Source organism: Amblyomma maculatum, chromosome 1, assembly GCF_055883805.1.
Source record: "Amblyomma maculatum isolate TAMU_Amacu chromosome 1, ASM5588380v1, whole genome shotgun sequence".
NCBI classification, from domain to species: Eukaryota; Metazoa; Arthropoda; class Arachnida; order Ixodida; family Ixodidae; genus Amblyomma; species Amblyomma maculatum.
In genome coordinates this window covers 240,203,413-240,217,927 of record NC_139344.1, presented here as the reverse complement: position 1 = coordinate 240,217,927, position 14,515 = coordinate 240,203,413, and the positions used below count along the sequence as shown (strand labels likewise).

Genomic DNA, 14,515 nt, shown 5'->3' with positions numbered 1-14,515 from the left:
GCAGATTCAACGAAGGATGAGACAACCCGTATTCTGAACCGCATGCTTTTAGGTGCTGGTTGGCTAATAAGAAAAATTAAATTCGCTCTTTACAAACTCATCTGCAGTAAGTACCGAGCAGGATTATATACAGTAATGTATGAGCGTATGTTCCTTGTTTTCTTGTACCACTTGTTAAATCCTTCTGGGTTGTGCTGTTTAGGCAAGCCAGCTGTAGCCCGATGAGCCACAACCAGTATGAAAGAAGACATCATACTCTGCTTTTTGCAGAACACGTCCCAAAATGGTTGGACTGCATGCATGGTGATTTCATGACTGCTGTGATGACACAAGCAACCTTGGAGAGAGAGGTAGGTAACATTCTGAACTACGTTTGGTGTGCTGTTTGGTATGACTTTTTGTCCTACTGACAAGTGTGCACTTTTTCACTTTGCAGACTTCCCTTTTGGACGTGCAAATAAATCAAAACTAAATGAAGCAACACTGAAAGACGTAGGAATGATACTTGTGTCCAAGCTCTACCATGCTGAACAAGCAGCAAGTCACAATTAGGTCAAAGAAATTGCAGCTTATTTTTTTTCCTACTAAATAAGGAATAACTTCTTCAAATATGTATCTGCCCTTTGGCTCCTTTATGATGACCTACGAAGTGTCTTTGAGAGTAGTATTGAATACCAGACTTGAAAACAGAAAGCATTTTTGGAGGACATCAAAACTGCATCCTTCTTCCAATGCCCCTGAAAGGCAGGGTCTAGAATAAAAAAATTTAGTTGAGTATGAGAAGAAAAGCCATATAAACAATGTCCCAATAACCTCCTGGAACACGCCAAGCAGGTCCCAAAGCTGTATTGTTTAGGACGTCCTGAAGAAGTCTGCTCTCACTTGGAATGTTTTTGAGCTTTCGTGGGACTTTCCAGGTCATTCCTATCTCCAATGGTCAGAATCCCTGGAATGTCCCTGGGACATCTGCGTGTTGTCTGGGCACTTCACCCAATCAATATAATCTGCAGATCCTCCCTCGACATGTCTTATAGTTTACTGTTTTCGAAAACGCATCCCATATATTGTTTCAGTTTTTCTGTGGATGTCTCAAATATACTCATTGCGAGTGCAGAACCAACATCAGAAGCCAAATTTTACTATGCATCGGAAGCTTAGGATCATTTCTATTGGTGTGTTCATAAACGTGTCTTACAATATTCTAGAGCTGCCTCAAAATTGTTTTCAAAAGCACAACTTATTGGTTTTCTGTAACAGGTTTAACGGCTGTGAGCGCATGAAAACTAGAAGTAAATTTTTGCTATACACCGAAAGCTGAGACTACTCCTATTAGCATGTGCATGATAGTATCTTACAATATCCCACAGTTGCCTAATGAAGCTGAGATCAAAAAGTTCCCACAAGTGTGCCGTCATCTTGACCACCATCATCAAACTCATCACTGTGGCCAACATAGTTCTTTCTCGCTAAGGCAACAATGAGCAATGTTTGCACTGTAGGTTTAAAAACTATGACAGATAACATAGCTTTCTATCGCAGATAGATGCAATAGTTTCAAAATGCATTTCAGGCACTGTTTGGGGCATAACGAGTTGACGTAGGATGGTTGCTAACCATGTTCACGACCAAACACTCAGAGTTTCGGTTTTCGAGTGTCACTTCAGCCTGCAGTTTCAAGGTCAAAGTATTCAAAATAAGAAGCCATTTGTAACAATGAGCTGCTTGCGCCTTCATGTGTCGTGATAGAACCTTACTGCATTGTATGCAAGGTAAAAGCTCCAAAAGGATCGGGCATATTGCTTTATGCATGTGTCAGCAAATGCACCACACCACACTTACGTTTCCAGATTTCATGGCAGGTTTTACCTTCCACAATGAGAGCAATATGTGAACTATTAATATAGACTTGCAGTTGTGTGAACAAAAACCTCCCCGAGTGAAATGACATCAAGCGAACTGAATGTTTTTATTCACCGATTTGCATACGGGAAAAGCTGAACAAGTGGTTCAGCACCACGGGCTCACCAGTCTGAGACAGAACACGCTGCTCACAGCATTCTCAACTGTCATTTAGGAAAGAACACAGGGCAAATAAAGTGAACAGTAAACACACATGCAAACACCCTTTGATGTTTGCTGTAAGCAGCACTGGCCATTCAGAATAAGCCAGGTAGGGCCAGTGCTGTGGAATTCATCAGCATTTTTTTCCCTATACTGCGTTCGTCTTCTAGTGCCAAACGAAAAGTTCAATGTGTTTTCAGACAACCAGGAAACGAGGAGATGCATGTGCGCTCGGCAGATAAAATGCAAAAAAAAAGAACCTTGACACCTATGTGAGGTTATAGCAGGTACACAACGCAACGTACCATCAGAAATGCTTCAGGTGCGAGGATTTTGCCGTTGTTTACAGCAGCTACTCTACAGCAGCCGGCAGTTAACTTCACACCGCCATATTCCAACAACCTATGTTGCCAGGTTCAAACCTTGTTCTTTGGCCAGACTTAACAAGCATAAATCATCTCACAACAATCAGTTTGATAGTTGGGGTAATCATGAATTAACCACTCTAGAGTCAGTATATTAACTGTATGAATTAAAGTAGCATCCCACAGTCATGGACCTGAGATTGAAAAGAAATGCTAAAACAAAGCTGGAAAAAATTAAAAGCACTTGAACCATGCAATCACAGTCTGTTACCATGCGTCTCTTAACACACAGCTTCGTAATGAATGCTTTGGTAGGTAAATTGAATGGTCTGTGGGCTGTAGTCTTAATTTTAACCCTTTGTATTCTATCAACATATGTTGCACAAAAATGAACCAGATTACTGGTCATACGACTGAATAAATCCTGTCACATAACATGCAAAGGTATTGCTTCTCTTCCCGCGGTGGCATGGCAGCAATATTTCATGCCATTTTAGCTTCACAACTTATCGCACTGGCTGGCCAAAACTGTAGGAGCTGGGAAACAAGGGGTTAGGTGCCTACACGCAAAGCTTCCCACCGCCCGTATTTGTGCTCAAGTTTTCATACGTTTACAGGCGCTTGCTTATATGCAAGATTATTTTCCGGCCGTGCACCTGTGACAGCATAGCAACATGGAGATAGAACAGGAACGGTATTTCCTTCATAGCAGGCGTCATGAAGGAGGAAACTAAAAAAAAAAATGCAACTTTCGCAGTCCATTTCAGAAATGACAACGCGGAAACATCACCTGCTCCTGAATTTTAAACACCCCGCCAGATGCACCCCGGGTACATGCAAGCAGCACAGCCCGAAAGACTAAGGCAGATATTTTGTAGCGCACCTCTCAGGTGCGCAGTAATGGAGGTGTTGGCTTCAAGCACAGCTAGTACCAATAGGAAGGCCAAGCCTAGCCAAACAATCAATGATTCTCAAGGACTTGAAGGACTTCTATGAACCCTGCTTTTCCCTGTTGCGCTGTTTTTTGCTTAAATCCAGAATTAGCATTCCCAAAACTACGCTTCACAGCTACTACGTAAAAAAAAAAGTAATGGCGTTACAGCTGCTTGTCAGCTGAAATGAATTGTAACGATTACACTTAGAAGCTGCCGAGAAAAGCAATAATTAGGGTGCTGAGAGGCAGTACATATTTTAAGCCTCTAGGCAGAAGCTAAGCATTTGAAAACCTCAAGTTCCAGAACTGATTAGAAAGGGGAATAAACTACATCCCACTGGCGGCATTATCCTTTCTGATTCAACAAGGTTGATGACTGGGCGAGTTGGTCAGCATTCATTTTAAACCAGCCAAAAGACAGGACACTTTGTTTGCTTCTATTCTCTGCATCCTGTCTTTTGGCTGGCTTAAAATGAATCCTTTCTGATCAGTTATCTCCATGATTATATTATTACATCACATTGAACAACAACAAAAAAGCACTAAGCTTTCCTCTGGCTGAGGGGCCTTCGTAGAAAAGTACACAGTGCACATTAAGGTCAGAGATGACGACCTCGTGACGCTTTGCAATTTCACCACCTTCAACTGTTTTCCCCGAAGAGGCCACATGGGAATTAGTTGAAGCGAGACTGCAAAGCTTAGAGGATTGCGTCCGCACGCCATCAGTGTTGTCAAGTTATAGGGAGCACCTTTTATTAGGCCTAGTGACCCAGTAACGATTGTTTCAAGGCTACCAATTTACGCGTTGTTTAAGTTGTCAGTCCAATTTGGAGAAAAGTTTTATTAAGGCAAAAGCCTTTAATGGCTCATGCTGTCATGGACAAAGTGTGTCCCGCTTTTGCGGCGTTCTGATTGGCCCAGGCGGGATGCGTACCTGCGATCTACAATGCGACACTTGAACGCGCACCAAGGAACGCTGCCCTACAGGAGCGATGGTGCACTGTCCAAACTCACACTTGCCGGAGAAAGTGTGATAGATACTGCGCCTTTCCTTTCCTGCAAACCAATTATAATTAAATGTAGCACTGCAACGAATGCTGACAAGAGGCTAACGATGGGAGGCAAATTATAGGATAGGAAGGGTATGCTTTCAGAGACCCTCTAATTTTAAGGCGAAAGCCTTTAATTGCTCATACTGTCATGCACAAAGTGTGTCCCGCTTTTGCGGCGGCTGTCGCGTGCTGTTCCTTGGCGCACGTTCAAGTGTGGGATTGCAGATGACAGGAACGCTAGACAAGATAAGACTTCTGGAGGAAAGACGCAGTACCTGTCACACTTTCTCCGACAAGTGTGCGTCTGGATGGTGCGCCAGCGCTCCTGTCGCGTGGCATTCCTTGACGCGCGTTCAAGTGTGGGATTGCAGATGACAGGAATGCTAGGCAAGATGAGGCTTCTCAGGCTTTCGCCTTTCAATACTTTAGTCGCTGAAGTCCCTCGCAATTTTTTTGGTTTGGTTTCCTCGCGGCTTTGTTCAACACGAGACTCTTCGACGCTATCAAGTGGAGCTTTCAAGCAACATTTTGTTTCAAGTATCTTTTTCTGTGTGCACTCACGCATTGAAGTTCATGTTTGCAGCTGCTTTGCATGACAGTGAACTATAGTTGCAGTCAGCGCTGTGTTGTCCACTCTGTTGGTCGATCCCTGCTCATTTATCATGCGCTGCGATAAAATAAAGCATCGCTGGCTTTCAGTTTCGCAGCTGCCACCCATTTCGGTTTTCATTTTCACTTCGATCACACACGAGAACATGACGCGGATGAACCACCCCTCTCTGCCACATTGTCCTGTCTTTCCACGCGCCCTCTTTACTTCAGAAAGAAAGCGAACCAAATATAGACCAAGAAGCGAACAGCGCAATCTATATGTCACACGCATTGGGCCAAGAAACGTCTGATCGCTCTGTTCACTTCATGATGCTTAGCCCTTGCATAAACTGAAATACAAACACTTTTTCGATGTGAAAACAGTCCTGGTGACATGGTGACTAACCAAGGAGGTTATAATAGAACTTCTGGAGTGGAGGCCGCCTATACCGGTGCACGCGTGGAGGTGAAGCCTGTTCGAGCGTGCGGTGGCCATCTTGCCATAGGCAAGGAAGATTACCTAGCACACTCGTATAGGTACTTTCCGCGCTCATATTTGCCTATCAGGTACGGGTCTGGGGTGACTCTTGGAGGGACGGATTAGAGGGGTGGCTTTTTAGTTTTAGTTCAAGGAACGAATTCGGTACTTTTTATAAAAATATGTGGGGTTTTTAGCGGTTTTTCAACACAATGTTTTACTGAGAGGGGGCAGTTGCTCTATTTCTAATCAAGCCACTGTCGTGCGTTTACAACATGCAGTTTCAAACTAAATAGGATGGGGCGGACTTAAAGCGCAACCAGACAAGTCTTAAAAATAAATTGTATTGCAAAGCAGGCGAAGACGGAAAAGAGACAAACGCGCACTCAGCGCTGTACTTATTTCTGAGTCTATTTTGCCCATTGATTTTAACCTAAACAACAAGCCTTCTTTAATGCTTTTGCAAAAATGTAGTTTGTTTCAGCTTTTCACGGATTTCAGCTGTTAATGAGAGTCACCTTCAGTTATGCCAACAACGAATATCCAAATCAAGATTTTGCAACACAAGCGTTATAGCTTACGTCGAGTATAGTTGCACAAGGGAAATTGGATAGCTTACGTCAAAAACAGTCCTTTAATAACTATGTGTTGCAATTAATTGCAGTTAATTTGTTAATTATGATTAAACTATGCTGCAACATTATTATATATCTTTGGATAGCTTATGTCGAGTATAGTTGCACTGGACTAAATGCAAATTTGAACTAATTAATTAATGTTGAATATTTATTGTGATTAAAAATAGAACTCAATTGTACGCTAAATAATCCAAAAACAAACACTAGACCATGCAAAACCGATTATTATCAATCATCTAACTAGGTTTAAGCATAGTTAAACCGCTGCCAATTTTTCATTCATCATCTGGTGCCCCCGATTTCCGATGGAAGTCTGGAAGCGACTCAAAACCCCCCCGCTGCCACGAAACATGCATCCAGAGCATCGCCAGGAAAGAAGGAAGAAAAGGGCGGAAACGCTGCAGAAGATATATCAAGGAAGACAGGACGTGGTCTATGTCAACGCCGCCGAGTATGAGGAAAGGCATGTTATGGTGGCAGTAGTGTCAGATGAACAAAATCTAAGAATAAGCGGCTCCGTTAGGACGAGTTTAGCCCACACGGCTGAAGAGGTGGCGATTGCACTTGCAATACCAGCGACAATGGCTACTACAATTATAAGTGATTCCAAAACAGCAATATGCAACTTTCTCAAGGGAAGGGTCTCTCCACAGGCAAAAAGGATGCTGAGAGCATATCAGGATGATAGAATAATCCGGCTATTATGGGCACCAGCCCACTCCCAGCTTCAGGAAAATGAGGGAGCTAGCTCATAAGCTTGCCCGCGGTCTCACCTTCCAGGTAGGCTCTAATCCTCAGTACACTCTTAGTAGGGACAGGCTAGTCAGCTACAAAGAGATTACAGAGCATTATCGACTAAACAGGTTAGAATACCCACCAGCAGATAGGACACTAAATGAGATCCAAAAAAACACTTGGGGGCGCTTACAAACAAGGACTTTTCCGAACCCAGCTACTTTAAGTCAGTGGTACCCGGAGCAATTCTCAGATAGGTGCAAACTATGTCAGGATAAGGCGGATCTGGTACATATGATATGGACGTGTCCAGAAATAAAAAATATAAATGAACAGACAAAAATGGAAGAATTTTGAGAGACTCTACTGTTGAGCTCACACCCTGAGACTCAGCTAGGTGTAATCCGACTGGCCGAACACGCCACCCGGGTCCAAGGGCTCCAGGCCGTCGTGTAGGTGGGTAGGTTTACGCCTACCCTGTATCTGTTGGAAATTGAAGTTTTTACCACCACCACCACCCGATTTCCTTGTGCAGTTCAGCTATATCTTCTTGCACAAATTGAAGATAAAGTTGTCCAGCAGGGGTGGTTGCTTCTTTTCAAATGCAATAAAAAATTGCAAGCTGTAGTATTTCAATGTATAACCGCTTATGCAGGCTAAAAACTCGTGAAGTATGACCGAAATGTATATGGCCGTTTAGTGTCCACTGCAAAGTGAGATGATAGCTGAACTAAACAATTGTGATACTAAAAAAGTCAAATTATTCCTTTTTACCCCATTAGTTTACATAGGCTAATGTTTACACCTAAGCTGCGAATAGCATTATTCATCTTCACTTGAGCATAAGCAGCGAATGATGGCTAGCATGTCCGCGAGATTTTAACGCAACACTTGAAATATGTCTGCTTGTGATTCACTTTTCACTTAAAATGAGCCTTCGTACAGTAATGCTAAAGCTGAGTGATCTGAGCAAAGAATGTGCAGATAAAAAAAAAAAAAAAAAAAAAAAAAAACATGCACAAATTATTTTGTGTGCCTCAGTAGGGTTGTACCACTTTCGACATAAATTACTAAGGACTGCTGCGGGTTTCGCAGATGCTGAGGAAGCACAGGACACAAACTGTCTCCGTCTTTTGGTTCCCAGCATTCTCTAAGAATCGTTCAATGCCATAAGCTTCACACTTTTTCATTTTTTTAAAGCCTGTCAACGAAACCGCGCATATGGGCGCTGTCCGAGTACAAGATGACAGCAACAGCCAATATTATAACAGCAGCACACATTGTTTTTATTAATTTTAGTGGACTTGCAAATTGAATATAATCTCGAAACCTTTCTTTTATGTGCGCATTCAATTGCAATGCACAGCGCTCTCGCGCGCCAAGCGAAACCTGCGCATGCTTTGAGGAGGATACTACATCAGTGCAAACATCCCGGTCACATGAATTTCGAGTACCAGATTGTTTCTCTGGTTTTTTTTGTGCAGCTGTTGCTGGCTGGCATGTGGTTTCAACCTGTATTTCATCAGTAATAGCGCTCACATCGCTGGAAAAACGGTGTTGTGCTTTGCCTCAAACTGCGGCAACTTCTTTGCAGGGTATTCTGAATGCCGTTACTGCAGCAACTTCTTTGCAGGGTATTCTGAATGCCGTTGCAAAATTAACAGCAGAAACAGCAGGGCGGCCATTGCGATCCGCTTGCAGACTGCCAACGGCTAGCTCCGTGGGCAACTCTAGGCTTTGCTTGGAGTGTTTTGATAGCGGTAAGTGTTTTTACAGTGTTGTGAATGCTAGCGAATTTCATAAAGTAGGTTTTCTCTCGTTCAGTACAGTACAAAGTTGTCGCCCGGTCAACATCTGCTATGCTTTGCTTCCGCTGGCAGGCCATAGCCGATGTTGACCAGCGGTAGCAGCGAGCGCGCCGTCGGTCGTCTTGAAAAGCTTTGCAAATATACATGGGTATTTGGCTGACATAAGTACAGCGTGATAAGATGTTATAAGCAGTGAAATTATTTTTCTTTGGGCGTTTGTGCTACATGTAAGCTCCTCGAATCAAAGCCTATACGACAATACTATCAGTTGCATCCCGATGGAAGGTCTTGTTGCGTGACTGCAGGCAGTGTTTTATGAGCACTTGCAAGATTTATACATTGTTATGTGATAGCTTTTTTGCTAGTTTAATGCCCAATAATGAAAGATGCTTCACCAGCAGATCAATGAGTTTGAGCCCGCTGCAAGTGTGGAGAAATTACATGGAAGATTTGTTACGATAAAGTTTCCTGTTCGTGCGGACCCGAACATGGTGCAGTTAGGTTCATGTTCTCTGTATGAAGAGAGAGGGTTACAGATGAGGTGATCGCATTAGGAAGAGATACGAAATCATTTGCCAGCATTTTTTAATGCTCAAAGTTAGACTCCAAAGCTAATTCATATCAGATAACACAAATATAAAAAAAAAGAAAAAAAGATGCCAACTTTGTCCAGCACTTATTAGTGTGCAGCACATAGGAGATAACAGCTGAGATAAATGGTATAAAACCAAATTTTTGCTATGTAGCAAATCAGTTCACTGATTGCAGCCTCGAAGGCGAACATGCATATGAAAAGTGATTGTCTACATCTAGGTACAGCTTACATATGATTATTTGCATAGTACTGCACTCACTGTTTTCACGATATTGCATACAATAAGTTTATGTATCATTGTTTCTCGTTCGAGAGTTATTCTGCAGAGGCTTCAGAACGTCCGGAAACCAGTTACGGGCAGGCACAGCCTGCCTCCTACGCATGTCTGAGATATATTACTTCCCTCTTGACAATAACTAGGCAGCAAGTTTGAGAAACAAAGAAAACGAAGTCCAAAAGCATGTTGTGATCCAATTAAAGCATCACTGATATGGTGATTAGCTATTTCAAGAAGTGCAGAACACCGCAAGATAGGCAGAGGTTTGTCTAGCTGGTAGCTGTTGGGTCCATGAAGGTCAGTAATAGTTGGTAATGCTATAAAACTGCTAGTTTCAAAAGCCTAGGAAAACACTGTTCACAGCTATCCCAGACTTTTTGTAATCACCATTGCCTTGGAAATGACTAACCAAAAATCATTAGGGCATTCAAGTTGTGCCAAAGCGGTATGCAAAAATTAAAATGGGCCGACTAGGTGGTTCAACATTATGCAAAACTTTATCAAAGGAAGTTGTAGCAAGTGCTTAAATTAACTTGGATCAAGCTGCTGTGTCCGCTAGAAAAGCCGATGCAAGGTTCTGATCACTGTATTATGCATTGTTGCAGTTCAGTATTTCTCAGTCATAGGTCTATTCAAACTAATTTCTGTATGCTGTGCCATGCATAGTGTTGCAATTTGCTCTTTCTCCCTCACAGGTCTGCTTTAGACTAATTTGTTACGTGCTATAGAAAATGTAATGCAAAACTTTTGCAAGAAAAGGTTGGGTGTTATTGCCCACACTACATGAAGGGCTTATCATTAACAGCTGAGAAACTTTCCCCTTTCACAGTTGTATAATAAAGCTGTGTGTGTCAAGAGTTACGTTTTGATATTTTCTTTTTTTGGCAGACCCTTGTGCCCAAGTTTGTTTCTTTTGTTGTGCCTGTAGCAAAGCTGTGCACCAAGCTTTAAAACATACCTTCCTTTAATTAATACAGGTTTTCATTAGGAAGAAACACACGACAAGCTCACCTTATGCCTAGCTGTTCGTAATAAGTGCTTTATCTTGAACACAGCATACAATGCATAAGCTATATATTTTCCACATTTCTGTATGTATGCATCAGCAGCCAAGGTGTCATCCATTCAAGGCATCTGTTTGTACAGGGCTGGTGGTTCTCGTTTAACCAGGCTCAGAGTATAAAATACATACCAGCAAAATGGCTACAGGCTTTTCTCTACATTGATGGGAAGCGATTGCAAGGGTTTTACATTCTGAAGCTTCAGGAGGTTTCATGGGGTGCCGTAAAAAACAAAACATTTTCTTTATTACTTTCTTCTTATTCACATAATGCAGTGGTCAGTACTGGGAAGAATTTCCTAAAATGAATAGCTCCAGAAGTTGTATGTATATGGTTTGAAATATCTGGCACCACCTGCTTGGTTAATTTTGTCTATAAGCACGGTTCTCTTGCATGTACCAAAGCCTTGGCAAGTGAATGCCTCTGGCACTACTGGATTAGCTATTTGGGCCAGGAATCGCTATAGTCCCTCCAGGCCCTTGACACACATTAGTAGAGCTTTTCAGCCATTTACTATTGGTTTCATGCATGTTTCATGCAGGCATAATGCATACATGCTAACTGAACATTCACAGCAAACAATACAACATATGTGATGCAGTTGCAGTTTTCAATAAAGCTGATATAAAATTCGATTGCATGAGACTTTTTACTTCTTTTATGATACTCGCAATTATTTTATTTATTGATAGCTATCAATAAATAAAATAATTTTTATACTAGTATAATGTTAACCATGATACAGTTGATGGCACACATGCCAGCTTCTGCAGTATTTATTCAGTAAAGCAGTTGAGCTGTAGAGAGCATGAAGTGTTCCCTTCTAAGGCTGTGACACTCTGGTAAGTAAACCTAGACCTTCGCGAGCTCGACACACTCTTAACGGCATGTCCCAGTTTAAGCTGCTGTGTACCTTGCTTGCAGGCTGAGACAGTTGTTAATTGCTCGGCAAGAAACCCTTGCTGCTCCTGCTCAGTGCAACGCAAGTAATATGTGAAAGTTTTGTAACGACAGTAAAAAAAAAAGAAAGTCCTAAGATCTGTATGCGCTCAGCTCTTCGCCGTCGAAGCCGCAAATCGCGCGGCAGTCCTCTCGTATGTATGTACGTAACGCTAGGCAACCCGAATATTCAGCTCTTGGTAACGCAGAACAGCCAGAATATGTTTATTCTAATGTATTTTAGACACATATGTAGCGGCTGCACGATAAAAGTAGCAACCAACGAACTTTTATCGAGTGATTGGAGCGCTGCTGAACTTCAGCGCGAAAAGACGGCACTGGCTGAAACTGTCACATTTACGCCTTTTCGCTCCGCTGAACGCGGGCACAATAATGTACAGATCATGCTGGCCTTTTTTAATGCTCAAAACACGAATGAAAGTTGCATTAAAGCTTGACTGCGCCGCGTTTCAAGCACGTGGTTTCAAGAATTGCTCGCGGCCTACAGGGCGCTTGGAATCGTCCCTGACGTACAGCATCGAGACGCTCCCGTGGCCGCGCGGAAGTGCGTGCAACCTTGACAGTACAGGACAAAGGTGAGCCTCTGTGCGTTCATCGGGCAGGCGGGCTTGAAGTCCCACTTGCTCTTCGCCAGATAATGCGTGTGTGACACGAACGCTCCGTGTGCGCTACATTTGACGTATGCTGCCGGGCACCCACCCCGGCAGCTTGTGCATGCGTCGCGCGCGATCTGTTTGCGTAGGACGCTACGTGCGCGCGGCTATGTGTATACACCCTTGGGGTTACATTTTAAACGATTACAGTGGCCGATCGCGCGCAGTCATTTGTGGACAGTGCTCAGACACTTGCGCGAGCGACGCGAACTCCTTCCCCCCTATTTTTTTTTATTTTGTAAAGAATGTACAAAGTTCCCCTTGTCCTTTCTTGCTATCGCTCCGCTCTGTATTTCCCCTCGTTATCATTTCCCTATCCCCTTTTCTTTCCCGCGGGGTGCAGCTCGGGTGCTTCAGATTTTAAATAGCAATTGCCGCAGCCGGCAGCATTTTTCCTTCCTTTTTGATTATCTAGTACACTATATTTTTTTATTAATAAACCACTGCTGCTACTACTACTACTACTACTACTACTACTACTACTGCTACCGCTTCCCGGGCTCGCACCCGCTAGATTAGTTAATTATGTAGGTTGGGACAACCATTCGCGTGATTTGATAACATATGGCAGCGAGAAATGCCGCCGCTACGGCCGCTACCTTGTCAGTTGACCCGCTCAACTGCAGCCCCCGACCCGACACCACTCGGACTGAACTACTGCTGATATCTCAGTGGTGAAGGCCCGTTCACATTTGCGACTCGCAGCGGTCGCGCGACCGTTTTGGTCGAAAAGCGACTGCCGTAGGCCGTTCGGGCAATGCTCGATTTCCAGTCGCGCGACTGCTGGTCGCAAAGCGTTAAACCAATCAGCGGCTCAGCTGACGTGAACGTAAGTTAGCTTTACTCTATGTGGTGAACAGTCAAGGTGGACACGATGTGGAAAGCAACCCGCAAGTCGCATTCGCAAGTGTGAACATCGGTTGCTCCCTGGTCGCATGCGACTGCCGGTCGTGCGCCCTTCGCGAGTCGCAAGTGTGAATAAGTTGCTGTTGAGTACTAACTGCCATGGACTACATTTGAGAACCAGAGGTGTAGTTCGCTTGAATCCGCTCCACGCGCTTTCACTTTCCGAGACTTCAGCACCGAACTGTGTTTCGGCGTACGGTTGGCTACATGGACGGCGACCGGCATTATCGCTGGCAAACGCGGCCGTGTCTGCTACCGAGCCGTACCTGCAGTTGGACGACTCCGGTCCGGCCGTGGTCGTCAGGAGCGAAGTTCTGGATCGCCGGGGCACGCCTCGGGCAGCGGGTCGCCCGTCATCGTCGCCTCTTCGTCGCCGGCCAGCCGCGAGACAACGACGGACGCTCCGAGAGATAAAGGGTACGGTCGAGGCAGGGGACAAAGCCGGCTGAAGGGCGAGACTGTGGTAAAGACGCCGCAGTTTTTCACTCCCCTCACTGCGCCTCATATGCTTCTAAAAAGGCTCATCGACGCGATGGACCAAACCTCCGATTCTGTCAGCGGATGGAGCGCCACATCAACCTACGTCACTGGCTCTGCCTCGTCCGCGGAGAAGCAGACGGAGCGGATAGAACCTAGGGAGTGCGACATGTAGCGCACTTCAAAGGGAACAAGCAGACGACATCCTGTCCACCAACGCTAATTTGTTCACACAAACGTGCTTCCCACCCTACCAAACAAACAAAAAATACACGAAAACATCAATAACCCAAGTTATTGACTGGAGAGAGAAAGTTTGGCGTGGGGGTGCACCTTCAAGGGCTGACTTCCGCCAGACGAAGTTTGTGTGTGTTTGTGGGGAGGGGTGGGGGACCCGCGACTGTTTTTGGCCTGTGATGTCTTGCGTACGAGAGGCAGAGCCAGTGACGTGGTGTTCCAACCGCAAACGGAATCCGAGATTTGGTACATCGTTTGGATGGGCCCTTAACAGCACAACGAAACGAGGCTGAACACGGGCGATATAACTGGCGCGCAGCCCGACAACGGATTTTGTGGAGGCGGGGATAACAGCAAGAGACAACTGAGAGCTTTAGCGCAACGTTACCGCATGCCTCTATGCCACCGTCAGCCAGTATCGCGTGAGCAGACAGTGGCTGGTGGTAGTGGAACGCAAAAACGCTGCCATAAAACACTCGAACAGGTAAAGCGCGTAAAATGCGGAACAAATGAAACTGGTATTTTGCGGCGGAGGTTCCGAACGTAGGGCGATGGTTTTACACTTGCGCGTTACCGGTTACGCTGTGCGACTGCTGCCTGGCGTACACGTCACACGAACTTCGACAAAAATCCAAGCTACTCCCTCCAGTTTTGCATGCATAGCATATTCTTAGCTCAATGCTGCCT

The 14,515-nt window shown here is 44.4% G+C and overlaps 1 protein-coding gene across 2 annotated transcripts in view; it reads right to left on the bottom strand.

Annotated features, from left to right (window-relative positions):
• Positions 1-14,515, bottom strand: part of Tpr2 (Tetratricopeptide repeat protein 2) — a 108,170-nt gene that overhangs the window by 71,132 nt on the left and 22,523 nt on the right. The window contains exon 2 of one of the 2 annotated variants that reach the window (XM_084590679.1): positions 13,381-13,572. The exons of the other annotated variant lie outside the window; for it this stretch is intronic. Within the exon in view, the coding sequence (XP_084446805.1) occupies positions 13,381-13,572 (192 nt within the window). The remainder of the gene's footprint in view (positions 1-13,380; positions 13,573-14,515) is intronic. 2 annotated transcript variants of the gene reach the window in all.